General features: G+C 40.9%; 2 protein-coding genes across 2 annotated transcripts in view; both read right to left on the bottom strand.

The window, feature by feature from the left end:
• Window positions 1-3,398, bottom strand: part of LOC130309035 (dehydrogenase/reductase SDR family member 4-like) — a 147,607-nt gene extending 144,209 nt beyond the window's left edge. The window contains exon 1 of the mRNA XM_056552284.1: window positions 3,341-3,398. The gene's annotated coding sequence lies outside the window, so the exon portion shown is untranslated. The remainder of the gene's footprint in view (window positions 1-3,340) is intronic.
• A 12,387-nt stretch (window positions 3,399-15,785) lies between these two features.
• Window positions 15,786-16,724, bottom strand: LOC130270340 (olfactory receptor 6F1-like). The gene has a single exon (XM_056518184.1). The coding sequence runs from the start codon at window positions 16,722-16,724 to the stop codon at window positions 15,786-15,788; it is 939 nt and encodes a 312-aa protein (XP_056374159.1).
• Window positions 16,725-19,028: the final 2,304 nt, after the last annotated feature.

The following is a 19,028-nucleotide window of genomic DNA, read 5'->3' as shown; positions in this document are numbered from 1 at the left end:
CCGGGATAAGACTCCTCGCCAGAAGCCCGCTGGTTTTCTTCATCCTCTGCCTGTCCCCGAACAGCCTTGGTCTCTGATTGGTATGGATTTTATTACTGATTTACCCCCTTCCCGTGGCAACACTGTTATTTGGGTGGTCGTTGATCGATTCTCCAAAATGGCACATTTCATCCCTCTTCCTGGTCTTCCTTCTGCGCCTCAGTTGGCTAAACAATTTTTTGTACACATTTTTCGTCTTCACGGGTTGCCTACGCAGATTGTCTCGGATAGAGGCGTCCAATTCGTGTCTAAATTCTGGAGGGCTCTCTGTAAACAACTCAAGATTAAATTAAATTTTTCTTCTGCATATCATCCCCAGTCCAATGGACAAGTAGAAAGGATTAACCAGATCTTGGGTGATTATTTGCGACATTTTGTTTCCTCCTGCCAGGATGACTGGGCAGATCTCCTCCCATGGGCCGAATTCTCGTATAACTTCAGGGTCTCTGAGTCTTCCTCCAAATCCCCATTTTTCGTGGTGTACGGCCGTCACCCTCTTCCCCCCCTCCCTACTCCCTTGCCCTCTGGTCTGCCCGCTGTGGATGAAATTTCTCGTGACCTTTCCATCATATGGAGAGAGACCCAAAATTCTCTCTTACAGGCTTCATCACGCATGAAGAAGTTCGCGGATAAGAAAAGAAGAGCTCCCCCCGTTTTTTCCCCTGGAGACAAGGTATGGCTCTCCGCTAAATATGTCCGCTTCCGTGTCCCTAGCTACAAGTTGGGACCACGCTATCTTGGTCCTTTCAAAATTTTGTGTCAAATTAATCCTGTCTCTTATAAACTTCTTCTTCCTCCCTCTCTTCGTATCCCTAATGCCTTTCACGTCTCTCTTCTCAAACCACTCATCCTCAACCGTTTTTCTCCCAAATCTGTTCCCCCCACTCCTGTTTCCGGCTCCTCGGACATCTTCTCGGTCAAAGAAATTTTAGCTGCCAAAAAGGTCAGAGGGAAAAATTTTTTTTTAGTGGACTGGGAGGGTTGTGGTCCTGAAGAGAGATCCTGGGAACCTGAGGACAACATCCTAGACAAAAGTCTGCTCCTCAGGTTCTCAGGCTCTAAGAAGAGGGGGAGACCCAAGGGGGGGGGTACTGTTACGCCGAGCGCTCCGGGTCCCCGCTCCTCCCCGGAGCGCTCGCTTCACTCTCCCCGCGGCAGCGCTCCGGTCACGTCCTCTGACCCGGGGCGCTGCGATTCCGCTGCCAGCCGGGATGCGATTCGCGATGCGGGTAGCGCCCGCTCGCGATGCGCACCCCGGCTCCCCTACCTGACTCGCTCTCCGTCTGTTCTGTCCCGGCGCGCGCGGCCCCGCTCCCTAGGGCGCGCGCGCGCCGGGTCTCTGCGATTTAAAGGGCCACTGCGCCGCTGATTGGCGCAGTGGTTCCAATTAGTGTGTTCACCTGTGCACTTCCCTATATCACCTCACTTCCCCTGCACTCCCTTGCCGGATCTTGTTGCCTTAGTGCCAGTGAAAGCGTTCCTTGTGTGTTCCTTGCCTGTGTTTCCAGACCTTCTGCCGTTGCCCCTGACTACGATCCTTGCTGCCTGCCCCGACCTTCTGCTACGTCCGACCTTGCTTTTGCCTACTCCCTTGTACCGCGCCTATCTTCAGCAGCCAGAGAGGTGAGCCGTTGCTAGTGGATACGACCTGGTCACTACCGCCGCAGCAAGACCATCCCGCTTTGCGGCGGGCTCTGGTGAAAACCAGTAGTGGCTTAGAACCGGTCCACTAGCACGGTCCACGCCAATCCCTCTCTGGCACAGAGGATCCACTACCTGCCAGCCGGCATCGTGACAGCTACAAATGTGTCATGGGAGAGCCAGCTGGTTAATTCTTCCATGCAACATATTTTATTCAGTTTCTCTTTCCATTGGGCCTTAGAAGGCAGATTAAGCTGTCACCAATGTAGCTGGATGAGTGTCTTGGCAGCAGCTATCATTTGAGTGGGGAAAGGACTTAGTTGAAGGTCTGATGGAAGAAGTAGGCAATGCCAATGCAACAATATCTATGAAAAGAGAAATGGAGCATTTGCTGACAGAATTAATAATGTCTTCCACTTCCTTCCAGAATTGATGCAGAACAGGACATGTCCACCAGATGTGAACGAGCGTACTCACTGCATCGCGGCATCTCCAACATAAGTTGTTAGTAGATAGGCCAAAATGTAAAAGAGTTTCCGAGGTTTTTTTACTATCTTGTAAGTAATTTTAAATGATTTTCTTGCAGCTTGATGCAGCAAAAGAAGCCATGGGAACATCGAAGCACATGACAGCGGAGTTCATAAGTTAAGTTAACACCCAACTCCTTCTTCCAGGAAAGTAGAGGGGAGGGTGTAATACCTTGTATCAAATGGTTGTAGAATACTGCAAATTTCAGTTTAGAGTTAGTGCCATGAACATATAGCTCCTTCAGCCATGAAGGTTAGTCGGCAATTGAGAATTTAGGAATTTAGGAATGTGAGCCTTGTTTGCCTCGCAGTGTAAGCATGGAGTGCAGCAGAAGGGTTAGAGACCACCAGAGATTGGAGCACTTCAACTTCGGGTGGGGCATTGTTCGTAAAGAAGTGTGCGAGAGAGGTTGAGGTCAGTGGGGTCCAAATGAGGTTGGTGTTGTCTACTGGTGTGTTCAGTGCTTGAGGGGAAGCTGGCACTATAGGAGAGACTATCTGAGGGTTCTGAGTGGGAGGATAGAGATCGTATTTAACCAACAAGGTGCCTTTTAGGAGTGGATTTCTTAAGGAGGAAACTTTTTTTTTCGGGGGACCCATTGTAGGCTTGTTTTATTGTTGCCCAGTTGGTTAGTTTCCAATTCCAAACCCTGGAGAATGCCCTTACCCGACACCAGGTCTACCCAGCGTTTTAAGTGGGTGGCTTTGTAATATTGTTCCACATCCGGGAGTCAAAGACCACCAAAATGCTTTTTACAGATCAGGAGAGAGTGTGCCAGTCTTTTCCACAGAAAAGCAGAGAAAATATTATCTTAAAGAAAAATGATTTGGAAAGATTGATAGGAATGAGGTATAAAGTGTAAAGACACAAAGGGAGGACGTACATCTGTAAAAGGTTCTTACGGCCCATCCATGAAAGGTAGGGTAGATCGTAAGAACGTAGTGTGTCTGTTAATGTCAAAAGGAGAGGGGCATAGTTAGAGTCGCACAGCTTGGAGAGCTCCCTGTGGGTTGTTTTCCTAAATATTTCAAGGAGACTGATGGCCATATAAAGGGGGCAAGCTTTATTTTAATTCTGTGGCTGCACGAACAGACAAAGAGAGGTTTAGTATCTCTAATTTCTTATAAATTACCTTGAAGTTTGACACCTTCGAACATTGATAGGACCCGAAGAAGTCTCAGCAAGGATCTATCAGGGTTTGTAAGCAGAAGCAGTATGTCATCTGCAAATTTACCACTAACATGAATTCCAATATGTCACAAAAAACAATCTAAGAATCACTTTGATAAGTTAAAGTGCCCTGAGGTTATCACAACATGAAGTGGGGCAGGTCAGATTTTAAAAATGGGCCCTGGTCCTTAAGGTCAAAACAGGCTTGGTCCTGAAGAGGTTAAGTGGAGTACATGTCTCTTGCTATAGGGAAAAATAAGAACAGCTGTGAAAATGGGGAGGATACATGCAATACAAGTGATGCAACAACTAATCCCTAGACAATGAAGCCCAGGGCTGTCTGTCCATTTTTTTTTTTTTTTTAATCTAAAGAAAAATTAAAAAATGGCAGGTTCTCAAGGACTGCTTGTAAATGCTGCCGTGAATGGAAATGAGTGCATGGATGGATGATGTGGGACTATAGATGTCAGTCAGTGATAAGTGTCAGATGGATATGTAATGGTGTGAAATAATTAATAAAAAAAAAATATATTGTGTTAACTGAGAGGAGATGGTGGACGATATATATATATATATATATATATATATATATATATATATATATATTCACTTGAGGCAAATGTGTGTGAGGTGATTGAGAATTATCTACTGATTGTGTCTGATGGTTGAATAAAAGGGGGTTGATCACTGAGGAAGGACCGAGAGGGTCCAAAACTAGTCTGATCTGCTTCACTTATACCCAAAGACCACTACAGAACTACTGTAAAGATGACCCTAATACCGGCAAGTTACGCTGTCATCAAAAGAAGGTGCTTCCATCACTAGAGCACGCACTCCAACGAGATACCTGTGGACACCACACTGAAAACCGGCATATCCACCGAGGGTGACCTGTCTGTCGGCAGGCAGACTCCGTCACCTACACCTTGACGAAGCTGACGAACATCAGAACAGCACAGGACACTCACCCGAGATCATTGCCAGGACAGGTAAGCGGTACATAGTACCAATGCTTCATTCATTCATTCTGTTGCGGCCGCCGAACCATTAATATTGCAGCAAATTACTAACTTGATACTCCCAAGCCACGGATGTGGTCCCAGGCTGTGCTGCTGTCACAGCCACCCAGCCTAAACAGCGCTCACTATCAGAAACTTTGAGCTACAAACCATTGCACCGACACAGTGGGCCGAAAATTGGGTGACTGCAGCGCTTGAGAACGGACAGCGCTCCAATACCTCTATCTCAAGCTGGTTCATACCAATAGACAGTGGTTACCTAGTGGTGCAACAACTGTTATAATTTCACTACTACTCTTTATTTGATTTTATATATTTTTTTTTTTATTCATTTACCAGGGAGGCATGCAAGGATCCTGCATCCTCTCTGTTTTTGTATGTTATAATAGTATTTGACCATTTAGAATAAACTACATTTGTACCTTGCTAGCATTTTTCTCTATTCCCCCCTTTTCCCTCAGCTAACACAACCATTTTTTCCCATTGTTATTTTTATCTATGTATTTACTTTTTCTTTCCCCCATTTTTCTTTCACATTCATGACCACCTAACCCTTCATTCAACCATCAAACACAATCAGTAGATAATTCTCAACCACCTCACACTCACATGTTTGCCTCAAGTGAATATATATATATATATATATATATATATATATATATATATATATAGAAACCAAAAACAGGCGCAGCACTCCAAAAAAAAGTGTGATTTAATATCTCATGTCAGCATTACAACGTTTCAACTCCTCCTGGAGCCATTTTCAAGCATAGTGATATACAAACACCACAGGGCTTTTAAGTCCCTAACAATTAATTAGTGCAAATCAATTCATGAAGTGCCAATCATATAAACATCATATAAAAGTATAAACAGTGCGTTACATAATTATATAGCACATAGTGCATCAGTGTAAATAAAGTGCTATGGTGCATACAGTGCATAAGAATCATACATAAAGTTAAAATACAGCTTGAAAATACATCTCAAGATATGATTGCATATAATCATACAATCATAAGCACCTGCGTATATAATAAACATCATAAAATAGTACATACTGCATAGTGAGAAGGAAACATCCACCTGCTCCATACAATGGCGCCGTAAGCGTGGGCTACTAGCTATTGCGCCTGCGCAAACAGGCTGTGGATACTTCCGCATACACGCTCGCGGTCATGTGACTCACCCGCTCACGTGATCAGCTGCCCCGGCAACGGCCAACGCTATCTGCGAGGCAGTGTACAGAGACAGCCGGAGCACGATCGCAGGCGACAATCCAGGCTGCGAGATGTGTATACACAGAAGAGAAAAAAACAAGAACACAGGTATCAACAGAGAAGAGGGCACTAACAGGACCATGGATTTAGATGCCACAACATGGGGGTTACGAGGCGCATAACAGAGTAAGGGAAGATTAGGAGCAAGAAATTGAGAAAACATAAAAAAACACAAATGATAATGAACATAAAAGTAGAAAATAAAAATAAAATAAAAATAATAAATAAAAAAATAAAAAAATTAATGGAATATAATCCATAAAACATTGTTTCTTTTTTTGCAGTTATGTTTTCATTATTTTTGTATAATATTAATAGGGTTGTACCTTGTTGGGCCAGGGATAGATAACTGGCTTAACCCCTAATAGGGCCAAGGAGTCATCCATCAAAGGGGGGACTCCTGTGTTCAGGACCGTCAAGCCCTCACCCCACTGGACTCACCCCACCTGGGCTATACTCAAGGGCGCCCGCTTATTCAGCAGCGCTAACCCTAGGCATACTGCCTAGTGTAATTCAAAATAAAAAGAACAAAACATAATAAAAAACAAAAGAAAAGAAATAAAAAAATAAAAAAATACAAAACAATATATTCTTTTTATCATATAAAAAAGATATAAAAAAATAATAAATGTAAAGGCAGAAATAGAGAAGATTAAGAAATTTTGAAAAATACCCCAGAATGTTAAAATATGCGCATATATACCCCACATGATGAAATCCACCAACCACGGTCCAAGTAGTACCACAACAATGCTGAATCTGTGTAACTTTATTTAATTCACCACATCAGATTGTTATAATACAAAAAATTAATAAAAAAATATCCGCCACAGTGTAGAAATTTATCTTAATTCACATATGTTGGAGTAGGTGATGTCTCCTCCTATGGTTGTAGAAATCTAAAAAGTAAAGAAATATATTATTAGAATTATAACATTTTATTTGTATATCACATTACATATGTATAGAGGAGGTAAGTATAACAACGGATAAATGGAATTTAGGGGCTGTTTGTAGGCCACCTCTGTATACAAGTTTTCTACATAATGTTGAAATCCGCATTAAGACCATAGGGACGTAGTGTTTTAAGCTTATATATCCACCACAATTCGCGTCGTTTCAAAATTGCTAATCTATCACCCCTCTCACAGGATGTGGTATATGATCAATCGCCATGAAACGTAGGTCCTTCTCCAAGTGGCCAAGCTCAGTAAAGTGCTTGGACACCGGGAGGTCCAACCGACGTTTACGTATGCTAAACCTATGGTTATTAATTCTAGTTTTCAAATTCAAAGTAGTTTGCCCCACGTAGACTAAATTACATGGGCAAGTCAGAATATAAATTACCCAGGTTGAGTCACACGTGAGGTAAAATTTAAGAGGATATTCCATCCTGGTCCCTGGGTGTCTAAAGCTAGATCCCTTTATCATAAATTTACAATCCACACATGTTAAACATGGAAAAGAGCCAAAATTACGTATACTGAGTACAGTCTGTCTAAGGGTTTGGGGTGAGTCAATAGTAGATTTTACCAGTTTATCCCTCAAATTAATTTCTTGATCTTTTATAGGACATCAAGGGAAATGTGGAGAACTCCTCAATTCCCTTGAAACTTTTTTGTAATATGGTCCAGTGTTTGTTGATAACACCCGCAATTTTACCACTATGGTTATTATACACTGTTGTGAAGGGAATTCTTCTTGCTTTTTGAATCTTACTAACTTTTGTCAAGGTAGATTGTCTGTCAAGAGTCTGTAATTTATTTCGCTGTCTGTCAATTATGTCTTTAGGATACCCAAAAATAGGATACCCATTATGTCTTTAGGATCTCCAAAAAATTGGAAGAGATGGTATCCAAGGTAGAGTCCAGAGTTAGTTCGTCACTTACTATATGTTTTGCTCTAAGTAGCTGGCTGTACGGGAGTGATTCGATCATCCTTCTAGGATGACAGCTTTTGAAGTGCAATAGCGTATTTTTATCTGTTGGTTTAGTATACAATGACGTGAAAATCTGTCCATCCTTTTTGCCCACCCAGACATCGAGAAAACTGATGCCCTCTAGGGAAAAAGTCATAGTAAATTCAATGTTGGGATCAAATGAATTTAGAAATTGGTGGAATAGATTTAATTCATCCACAGAACCGTTCAACATATGTCAATTAAGATAAATTTCTACACTGTGGCGGATATTTTTTAATTCATTTTTTGTATTATAACAATCTGATGTGGTGAATTAAATAAAGTTACACAGATTCAGCATTGTTGTGGTACTACTTGGACCGTGGTTGGTGGATTTCATCATGTGGGGTATATATGCGCATATTATAACATTCTGGGGTATTTTTCTAAATTTCTTAATCTTCTCTATTTCTGCCTTTACATTATTTTTTTATATCTTTTTTATATGATAAAAAGAATATATTGTTTTGTATTTTTTTATTTTTTTATTTCTTTTCTTTTGTTTTTTATTATGTTTTGTTCTTTTTATTTTGAATTACACTAGGCAGTATGCCTAGGGTTAGCGCTGCTGAATAAGCGGGCGCCCTTGAGTATAGCCCAGGTGGGGTGAGTCCAGTGGGGTGAGGGCTTGACGGTCCTGAACACAGGAGTCCCCCCTTTGATGGATGACTCCTTGGCCCTATTAGGGGTTAAGCCAGTTATCTATCCCTGGCCCAACAAGGTGCAACCCTATTAATATTATACAAAAATAATGAAAACATAACTGCAAAAAAAGAAACAATGTTTTATGGATTATATTCCATTAATTTTTTAATTTTTTTATTTATTATTTTTATTTTATTTTTATTTTCTACTTTTATGTTCATTATCATTTGTGTTTTTTTATGTTTTCTCAATTTCTTGCTCCTAATCTTCCCTTACTCTGTTATGCGCCTCGTAACCCCCATGTTGTGGCATCTGAATCCATGGTCCTGTTTGTGCCCTCTTCTCTGTTGATACCTGTGTTCTTGTTTTCTTCTCTTCTATGTATACACATCTCACGGCCTGGATTGTCGCCTGCGATCGTGCTCCGGCTGTCTCTGTACACTGCCTCGCAGATAGCGTTGGCCGTTGCCGGGGTAGCGGATCACGTGAGCGGGTGAGTCACATGACCGCGAGCGTGTATGCGGAAGTATCCACAGCCTGTTTGCGCAGGCGCAATAGCTAGTAGCCCACGCTTACGCGCCATTGTATGGAGCAGGTGGATGTTTCCTTCTCACTATGCAGTATGTACTATTTTATGATGTTTATTATATACGCAGGTGCTTATGATTGTATGATTATATGCAATCATATCTTGAGATGTATTTTCAAGCTATATTTTAACTTTATATATGATTCTTATGCACTGTATGCACCATAGCACTTTATTTACACTGATGCACTATGTGCTATATATTTATGTAACGCACTGTTTATACTTTTATATGATTGGCACTTTATGAATTGATTTGCACTAATTAATTGTTTGGGGCATAAAAGCCCTGTGGTGTTTGTATATCACTATGCTTGAAAATGGCTCCAGGAGGAGTTGAAACGTTGTAATGCTGACATGAGATATTAAATCACACTGTTTTTTGGAGTGCTGCGCCTGTTTTTGGTTTCTGTCTATGGAGGACTTTGATCGAGTCTTTTTTTTGGACGCTGGCACCACTATTATTTGCTGGACTAGATAAGTAGTGCTGCATTAATTTGGGACTATATATATATATATATATATATATATATATATAGTCCACCATCTCCTCTCAGCTAACACAATAATTTATAATCTTTTAATATGTTATTTTTTTTATTCATTCACACCTTACATATCCATCTGACACTTATCACTGACTGACATCTATAGTCCCACATCATCCATCCATGCACTCATTTTCATTCACGGCGGCATTTACAAGCAGTACTGGAGAACCTGCCATTTATTCATTTTGTTTTAGATTTTAGTTTTGGGTGGTGGGAGGATACCACCAGAGCAGAGTTCTCGGACAATATATATAGATTGAGTACCTCCAACTATCTGCTTTTCTCCATTTTTTTTTTTTATTTCAGTTATAATTTAAGTTAACACAGTTCTATACACAATTGGGAAGATTTATCAAAACCTGTGCAGAGGAAAAGTTTACCAGTTGCCTATAGAAACTAATCAGATCGCTTCTTTCATTTTTAAAAAGGCCTCTGAAAAATGAAAGGAGCAATCTGAATGGTTGCTATTGGCAACTTCCCAACTTTTCCTCTGTGCAGGTTTTTAATAAATCTCTCCAAGTACCCATACGAAGACCTAATTTCTTTCAAATACATCTTCCTGTCTATCTCCAGGTTTGGTGTTTTATTGCAACTTGGCTTGATTCACTTCAATGGAACTGAGCTGCAGAACCACACCCAACGTAGAGACAGACAGGGAGCAGTTTTGAAAGAAATTACGTCTGTTTTTCAATTCCTGGATAACACCTTTAACATAAATTGATGGCAATAAAATCATACCAAATATCATGATAATGCAACCAAACTAGATGTGGTGCAGAGACAACAACATAAGATGTAGTGAAAGTGCAAAAATAGCATGTTTTCTCAATGAAACTATAAAACACCTTCTGGTATAAGAAGGATCCTTTTAAAAATTTGGAAACTTAGAGATAAAATTTAAAAAGCTCTATAAAAATCTATGAAGTTTAAAAGCACCTGTCTAGGTACCAAACATTTGAGATTAAAGGATAACTGACAGCACAGGAGCATCACCCGCACTAACCTGAATATACAAATGTAGTTTAGTTCACGTTCAGGATCTTTTACATATTTTTGTTGCATATTTTCTGCAACTGATTTTGCTACCCATTGAAGTTAATGAGTAGGAAAAACACTAAAGGTAGGGTCACATGTGCTGAATTTTGCTGCATATTTGCTGCTGCATATTTTTCTACCAATTAAAGTCAATGGGTAGCAAAATATGCAGCTGATTTAGCTTGGTTGGAAAATAAGCAGCAGCAAATATACAGTAAAATACAGCATGTGTGACCCTACTATAATAGTGCAGGAAAAAATCAGTTGATCCTTTCTTGAGCAATCAGAATTTGTCTTATATGCAAATTTCATTTTCTGAACAAGGAAAGCGATCTCCAGTCTTCTGAGCAATACTCAAACATTGCTCAAAAGTGATACAATTCCTTTTATAGTTCAGAAAATGAAGGTGATGCTGCTGCCTGTTTCACTTTAAAGGGGTACTCCACTAAGTAAAACCTATGCCCTATCCAAAGGATGGGGGAAAGTGTCTGATTGTGAAGAGTTTTAATTAAAAGGGGTCTAGGACCCCCACTAATAATTAGAACGAGCCAGGAGAAACCTGCGGCTGTGTGTTTCACATCCTAGTTGTGACCTCCGTCTCACTGCAGAAGACAAGCTTTACTATAACACTATAACAAGTGCTAATGTACTAGATTGTTACCTGTACTGGACAGTTGTCTTCCCATCTAAAATGGCCCTTGGTTGCCAAATGTCATATCTGTTCTGTGAATTAATGGACACATTGAAACCATGGCAACATCTGGATAGTTAAAGGGGTACTCCGGGGCTTAGACATCTTATCCCTTATCCAAAGGATAGGGCATAAGATGCCTGATTGCGGGGGTCCCACCGCTGGGGACCCCCGTGATCTTGCACGCAGCACGCCAGTTAAAATCAGTCCCCGGAGCGTGTTCGCTCTGGGTCTGATTACCGGTGACCATGGGGACGGCAGCGTGTGATGTCACGCCTCCGCCCCCGTGTGACATCACGCTCCGCCCCTCAATGCAAGCCTACGGGAGGGGGCGTGATAGCTGTCATAGGCTTGCATTGAGGGGCGGAACGTGACGTCACACGGGGTGGAGGCGTGACCTCACACGCCACCGGCCCTGTGGTTGCCGGTAATCAGACCCAGAGTGAACATGCTCCGGGGACTGATTTTAACTGGGGTGCTGCGTGCAAGATCATGGGGGTCCCCAGCGGCGGGACCCCCGCGATCAGGCATCTTATCCCCTATCCTTTGGATAGGGGATAAGATGTCTAAGCCCCGGAGTACCCCTTTAAATAGAATAATGTGTAACTATTAGCTCCTTCTTTCGACATTTACTTCTGCTTTCTCACCTATGAATGATAGCCGCTGATGTTATGACTTTCCTGAACCACTGTAACTATATTGAACATTGAGTGTTCAGAATTTAATAAGGGATGCAGTGAACATTTAAACTCCACTGGCGTTTGGCAGATCTTTGGAACAGTGGGTTGTGCAAATGAAAAATTAAATTTTTCATTTTCACGGACCACTGTTCCAAAAATCTGTCAGACACCTGTGGGGCGTAAATGCTCCACATAAATGCTTATTAAATTCTGTGAGGGGTGTAGTTTCCAAAATGGGGTCACATGTGGGGGGGGGTCGACTGTTCTGGCACTAGGGGGGCTTTGTAAACACACATGGCCTTCAATTTTGGACACATTCTCTCTCCTAAAGCTCAATGATGCTCCTTCTCTTCTGAGCATTTTAGTGCGCCCACAGAGCACTTTACATCCACATATGGGGTATGTTCTTACTCAGAAGAAATGGGACTACAAATTTTAAGGAGGCTTTTTTTTTCCTATTCTCCCTTGTGAAAATGAAAAATGTAGGGTAACACTAGTATACCAAATTTTTTTTTTTTCATTTTCACATCCAACTTTAATGAAAATTTGTCAAACACTTGTGGGGTGTTAAGGCTCACTATACACCTTTTTACATTCCGTAAGGGGTGTAGTTTCCAAAATGGTGTTACATGTGGGTATTTATTGTTTTGCATTTATGTCAGAACCGCTGTAAAATCAGCCACCCCTGTGCAAATCACCAATTTAGACTTCACTTCTGAGCCATGTTGTGCGCCCGTAGAGCACATGACGCCCACATATGGGGTGGTTCTGTACTGGGGTCTTTTTTTCCTTTTACCGCTTGTGAACATTAAAAGTATGGGGCAACACCAGCATGTTAGTGTAAAAAAAATTTTTTTTTACACTAACATACTGGTGTAGACCCCAAGTTTACCTTTTCATAAGAGATAAAAGGAGAAAAAGACCCCTAATTGTAACGCAATTTCTCCCAAGTACGGGGATACCCCATATGTGGCCCTAAACTTTTTCCTTGAAATATGACAGGGCTCCAAAGCGAGAGAGCACCATGTGCATTTGAGGCCTAAATTGTGGATTTTAATCCACCACAAAAATAGCCTATGGCAGTGTTTCCCAAACGGGGTGTCTCCAGATGTTGCAAAACTCCCAGCATACCTGGAAAGTCAGTGGCTGTCCGGCAATACTGGGAGTTGTTGTTTCTCAACAGCTGGAGGCTTTTGAAAACAGTGCAGTAGGTGTATGTGTATATGTAGTGTTTAACTTTTTATTTTGTGTAGTGTATTGTTGTGTAGTGTTTTTAGGGTACATTCACACGGGCGGGAGTTTACAGCAAGTTTCTCGCTGGGAGTTTGAGCTGCGGCGGAAAATTTGCCGCATGTCAAACTTGCAGCAGAAAACTTGCTGTAGACCCGCTCATGTGAATGTACCCCATACATTCACATGGTGTGGGGGGGCAAACCTCCAGCTGTTGCAAAACTACAACTCCCAGCATGCACTGACAGACCATACTTGTTGGGAGTTTTAGTTATGCAGCAGCTGGAGGCACATTGGTTGTGAAACACTGAGAGTTTGTAACTTAACTCAGCCTCCAGCTGTAGCAAAACTACAACTCCCAGCATGTACAGTCTCTCAGTGCATGCTGGGAGTTGTATTTTTGCAACAGCTGGAGGCACACTGGTTGCAAAACACTGAGTTAGGTAACAAACTCGGTTTCACAACCAATGTTGTGAAACACTGAGAGTTTGTTACTTAACTCAACCTCCAGCTGTTGCAAAACTGCAACAATCAACATGCATTGACAGTCGAACAGCATGCTGAGAGTTTTACTTTTGCAACAGCTGGAGGCACACTGCTACAACTCACAGCATGCCCTTTGGTAGTCTGTGCATGTTGGGAGTTGTAGTTATGCAACAGCTGGATGCACGTGGGGACCCCCACCGGACCAAGGCAAGGTAGGAGACCCCGCCGGCCCCGATCGCCGCCATGATCACCATCACGATCAATGCCCAGCAGGGTCGTGATTGGTCGGTTGTTCCGACCGATCAATCACGTGATTGTGAGGCGGCACCCGTGCCCCTCACTCCTGCTTGGTAAGGGTGAATGGGGCTGTCTCGGACAGCCCAATTCACCCTTTCTTTCCGGGTTACTGGGTCACCAGAGACCCGATTGACCCAGAATTGCCGCAAATCGCTGGTCTGAATTGACCGGCGATTTACAGCGATCGCTGACATGGGGGTCTCAGGACCCCCCCCCCCCCGGTTTGCACGGGGTGCCTGCTGATAGATATCAGCAGTCCCTCCCCCCCGGTCCCTGCCCGGCGAGCGTCGGGGACTTTAAAACAGGGGTATATGGATACACCCAGCATCCTTAAGGGGTTAAATGTGATACTGTAACTAAGCAAGATAAAAGACACCCATATTTTTTGGGTGAATAATTAATTGTGATTAATAATAATAACAACATTTTAGGTTATTCATAATCTGTAAAGGCTGTATGTACAGATATATACATGAAATAAATAAAATGTATGCTGAAACTCATGTCTATATAGTCAATAAGTATAGAATGGAGGCAGCATGTCCAAAAAGTGGTTGTTTATACATATCAGATGCAATGTTTCAACTTACAAAAGACTTTTCCCAGCATGAGTTTGGTGCTCTCATATGGAGAGATTTATCAAAACCAGTGCAGAGGAAAAGTTGCCCAGTTGCCCATAGCAACCAATCAGATCGCTTCTTTAATTTTTAACAAGGCCTCTGAAAAATGAAAGAAGCGATCTGATTGGTTGCTATGGGCAACTGGGCAACTTTTCCTTTGCACAGGTTTTGATAAATCTCCCCCATAGGGAGAGATTCATCAAAACTTGTACAGAGGAAAAGGCACCCAGTAGCCCAAAGCAACCAGATCGCTCCTATCATTTTTTTAAAAAAAAGACCTCTGGGAAGAAAATAAAAGAAGCAATCTGATTGGTTGCTATGGGCAACTGGCCAACTTTTTCTCAGATCAGGTCTTGATGAATCTCCCCCATAGTGTGATGAAATAGTCACATCAATCATAGCAATCAGTGTCAGATCAAAGTGAAAGTCACAAAAATAAGTCTCTCTCTCCCTTTCTCCCTCCCTCTCCTTCTCTTGGTCTGTGGTGGGGAAAAGTGGGTAATATTTGCCTTTAGCTTGTAGGTAGGTTCCAAATCCACTGCACTCAAGCACTGTGTCTAGAAAAGGCACAAAAAAAGGCACAAGCGGGGTTTATTAGCGCCTTTTTTGTGCCTTTTGGTTTACACATTTCTGCTGATTTTGAGTTGCAATCCACAGATTTTGGCAATGCACATGATATGGAAGGGTTTTATCAACTGCGCCTTTTTGTGAAAAGGCACAAAAAAGGCGCAAGGCCACTGAAAAGTCTCTAAAACTACACCAGCCCAGACTTAGCTTAGCTTTTTGGTGTTTGTGAAGAGAGAAATTACAGAAAATGTGACCTGCACAAAATGTATCAAATGCTCTGCTACCATTTAATAAATTTGGTTCTCCCACACATTACCAGCACACACAAAAAGAAGGTGAAGAAAAATGCTTCACTCACACCTACAATGATAAATGCCCAATGTGTTCAGAAATACATTAAGGGTATGTTCACACATGCATGTTATGCTGCGTATTTCGCTACAAATTTTATGCAGCTAATTTTTACTACCACTGGGTAGAAAATCTGCAGCAAAATATGCATGTGTGAATGTACCCTAAGAGACCAAAGAGAGAGCATCACAACAGACATTGGGGGACATTTATCAAATCCTGTCCAGAGGAAAATTTGCCCAGTTGCCCATAGCAATCAATCAGATCGCTACTTTCATTTTGCAGAGGTCTTATTTTATTTTTTTTTTATAAATCAGAATATCCATTTAATATATTAACCTAATTATATAAAGACAACTGTACAGTCATTAAACATAAACACAGACTTAGTTTTGTCACTGAAGGTTTAGTTACCTTTAGATGTCTTTAGAATTGCTTTATGGAGTGCTTTTTTCACATCCTGATTTCTCAGAGTATAGATGAAGGGATTCATAAAAGGGGTTACAACAGTATAAAGTAAAGATAAGATTTTATTAAACTTTTCAGTTTTTGCTGTGTTCGGACTGACATACATGAAAATCATAGCACCATAAAAAATAATAACTACTGTAAGATGGGCGGTACAGGTGGAGAAAGCTTTTTGTCGACCTTTAGAAGAGGGAATTTTTATCATAGTTAGTATGATTTTACTGTACGATGCTAGTGTAAGGAGACAAGAACCTAGAAGAATGGTGGTGGCTAAAATCCATGACACAGTTTCCATAGTGTGGGCATTTTTGCAGGATAATTTTAGAACTGGCTGAAGGTCACAGAAAAAATGTTTAATTTTATTGGGGCCACAGAAGCGCAAATGGGAAACTAACACAATTGCACCAAAAGTAGCAATAAATCCTGTTAACCAAGAACATAAAGCCATCAATATACTTGTCCTAGTAGTCATAAGTAAGGAATAATGTAATGGTTTGCAGATGGCTACATATCTGTCATAGGCCATAGCCCCTAAAAGAAAGCATTCAGTGGACCCCAGAGAACCAAAGAAATACAGCTGAACAATGCATCCTGTGAATGGCACCGTGGGATTGTCCATTATAATATTAACTAACATTTTTGGGATAATATTAGATGTATACAAAATTTCTAAACATGATAAATTACTTAGAAAGAAATACATGGGGGTGTGCAGATTTAAATCTCCATATACAATGGCGACAATAAGAATATTTCCAGTGATAGTCACAATGTAGATATATAAAAATAAGGCGAACAAAAGCAGCTTTATATGTTTATCATCACTGAATCCTAACAGAATAAATTCAGTTATTATTGTTTCATTTGTGCTCATCATTCTTATCAACCAGTAAAACACTTCACATGCAATAAATGGATGTTAGAGATTATTCACATTTTAAAAAATAAGCATTTAAGGCCCTTTCTAAGACCTGTGATGTGAAAAAAGAAAACAAGAGCATAAAAATTTAACAAACGCACAGAAAGTGGAAAATATAAAGCTTTATTATTACTAAAATACTTAAAAAATTAAATTCTGTTATTTAATATCCACCTTTAATCTTACATTTAATAGATCCTAAAGCTAAATGTTCTATAAATTACTATATCATTTTCATTATTGTGAATGTGGCCTCAAGCTGGTTAAAAATAAATTTCAACACACTTAAGGGAACAAAAGCTATAAATATGCATCACTTTTTGCTATCATAGCATCACTGTTTAAGTTAGAGATGAGTGACTTGAGCCCAGAAAACCCAGTCTTACTCAGAACTTTGAGGTGACAGCGACTTGTCGAGCTTTCAAACTCTGCCAGGCAACAGCAGTAATAATAGAAGAATGCATGAGAAACACATGGCGTTTTGGTGCCTCAACAAAAGGAAGAAGCCCTGGGAACACTTAAATGGCATCAGGGTAGCCCAGCATACATTGCAGCTATCAGCAAGATCACATGACCCGAGGTTATCCAATTATTGCTTTTAATTATGTTACATACAGCACTCAGGCCAATGAGGAGACAGCATCAGGGTTGGTTTAATAAGCTGATAAAGCCCTATGCACTACATTGTGGATGGCATCTTGGAGAAATAAAGCTGAGAGATAGCAGTGCACCGGAACTACTAATCCCAGAATGTCTTCACAAATCCAGTGACTCGTGTCACCTGCATTACTTTACTAGTACAGGTAGCAGCAGCAGCAAGGTTCCTTGTGGTAGGAGTAGCAGGAGCAGCAAACAAAAGTTGTCACTGATGGTGTACCTATCTTTTATGTGGTACCCTGACATGTGGAAATTATTTTCTATCTTTCCACATACAGAAAACCAGAAACAGTGACATATCTGTAAAAGGAAAGTCATAACTAGGTTCAGAGTTTAGAAATTGCAGCTATATGTAAGCATGTGGGGTGGCATCACAAGACCTAGCTAAAAGTATTACTAGTCCACTAATGCCTGCTGTCCGATGGCTGCTACAACTACCCCCAGTGGGCCACTGCTTGTTGTCAGCTGGCTACTACAAGCACTTGTCCTTCACTGCCTGCTTTCAGCTGGTTTCTACAGCTACCACTATTCCACCATCACCGACCTACACAACAATTTTTGTTGATACTTGCTTCATTTCTTGGTAAAAAAATTCCAAAATTTGATCAAAAATTTAAAATTTAGCATTTCTCTTTGAAACTCTGCTTGTAAGGAAAATGGATATTACAAATAAATTATATATTGATTCACATACACAATATCTCTACTTTATGTTTCCATCATAAAGTTTACATGTTTTTACTTTTGGAAGACACCAGAGGGCTTCAAAGTTCAGCATCAATTTTCCAATTTTTCACAAAATTTTCTAAATCTGAGATTTTCAGGGACCAGTTCAGTTTTGAAGTTGATTTGAAGAGCCTTCATATTAGAAATGCCCCACAAATGACCCCATTATAAAAACTGCACCACTCAAAGTATTCAAAATGACATTCAGTAAGTAAGTGTGTTAACCCTTTAGGTGTTTCACAGGAATAGTAGCAAAGTGAAGCAGAAAATACAAAATCTTAATTTTTTACACTTGCATGTTCTTGTAGACCCAGTTTTTGAATTTTTACAAGTGGTAGTAGGAGAAAAAGCCCCCCAAAATTTGTAACCCAATTCCTCTCGAGTAAGGAAATACCTCATATGTGTATGTCAAGTGTTCGGCGGGCGCAGTAGAGGGCTCAGAAGGGAAGGAGCAACAATGGGATTTTGGAGAGTGAATTTTGCTGAAATGGTTTTTGAGGGGAATGTCGCATTTAAGAAGCCCCTATGGTGCCAGAACAACAGAAACCCCCCCTCATGGCATACCATTCTGAAAATTACACCCCTCTAAGCACGTATCAAGGGGTCCAGTAAGCCTTAACACCCCACAAGTATTTGACGTCTTTTTGTTAAAGTTCGATGTGTAAATGAAAAAAAAAATGTTTTCACTAAAATGCTGGTTTATCCCCAAATTTTACATTTTTATAAGGGTTAATAGGAGAAAATGACCCACAAAATGTGTAACCCCATTTCTTCTGAGTATGGAAATACCCCATATATGGATGTAAAGTGCTCTTCTGGCGGACTACAATGCTTAGAAGAGGAGGAGCTTCATTGAGCTTCAGGAAAGAGAATTTGGAA

This window comes from Hyla sarda, chromosome 1 (genome assembly GCF_029499605.1).
Source record: "Hyla sarda isolate aHylSar1 chromosome 1, aHylSar1.hap1, whole genome shotgun sequence".
Taxonomy (NCBI): Eukaryota; Metazoa; Chordata; class Amphibia; order Anura; family Hylidae; genus Hyla; species Hyla sarda.
This window is presented reverse-complemented; position numbering and strand designations above follow the sequence as displayed.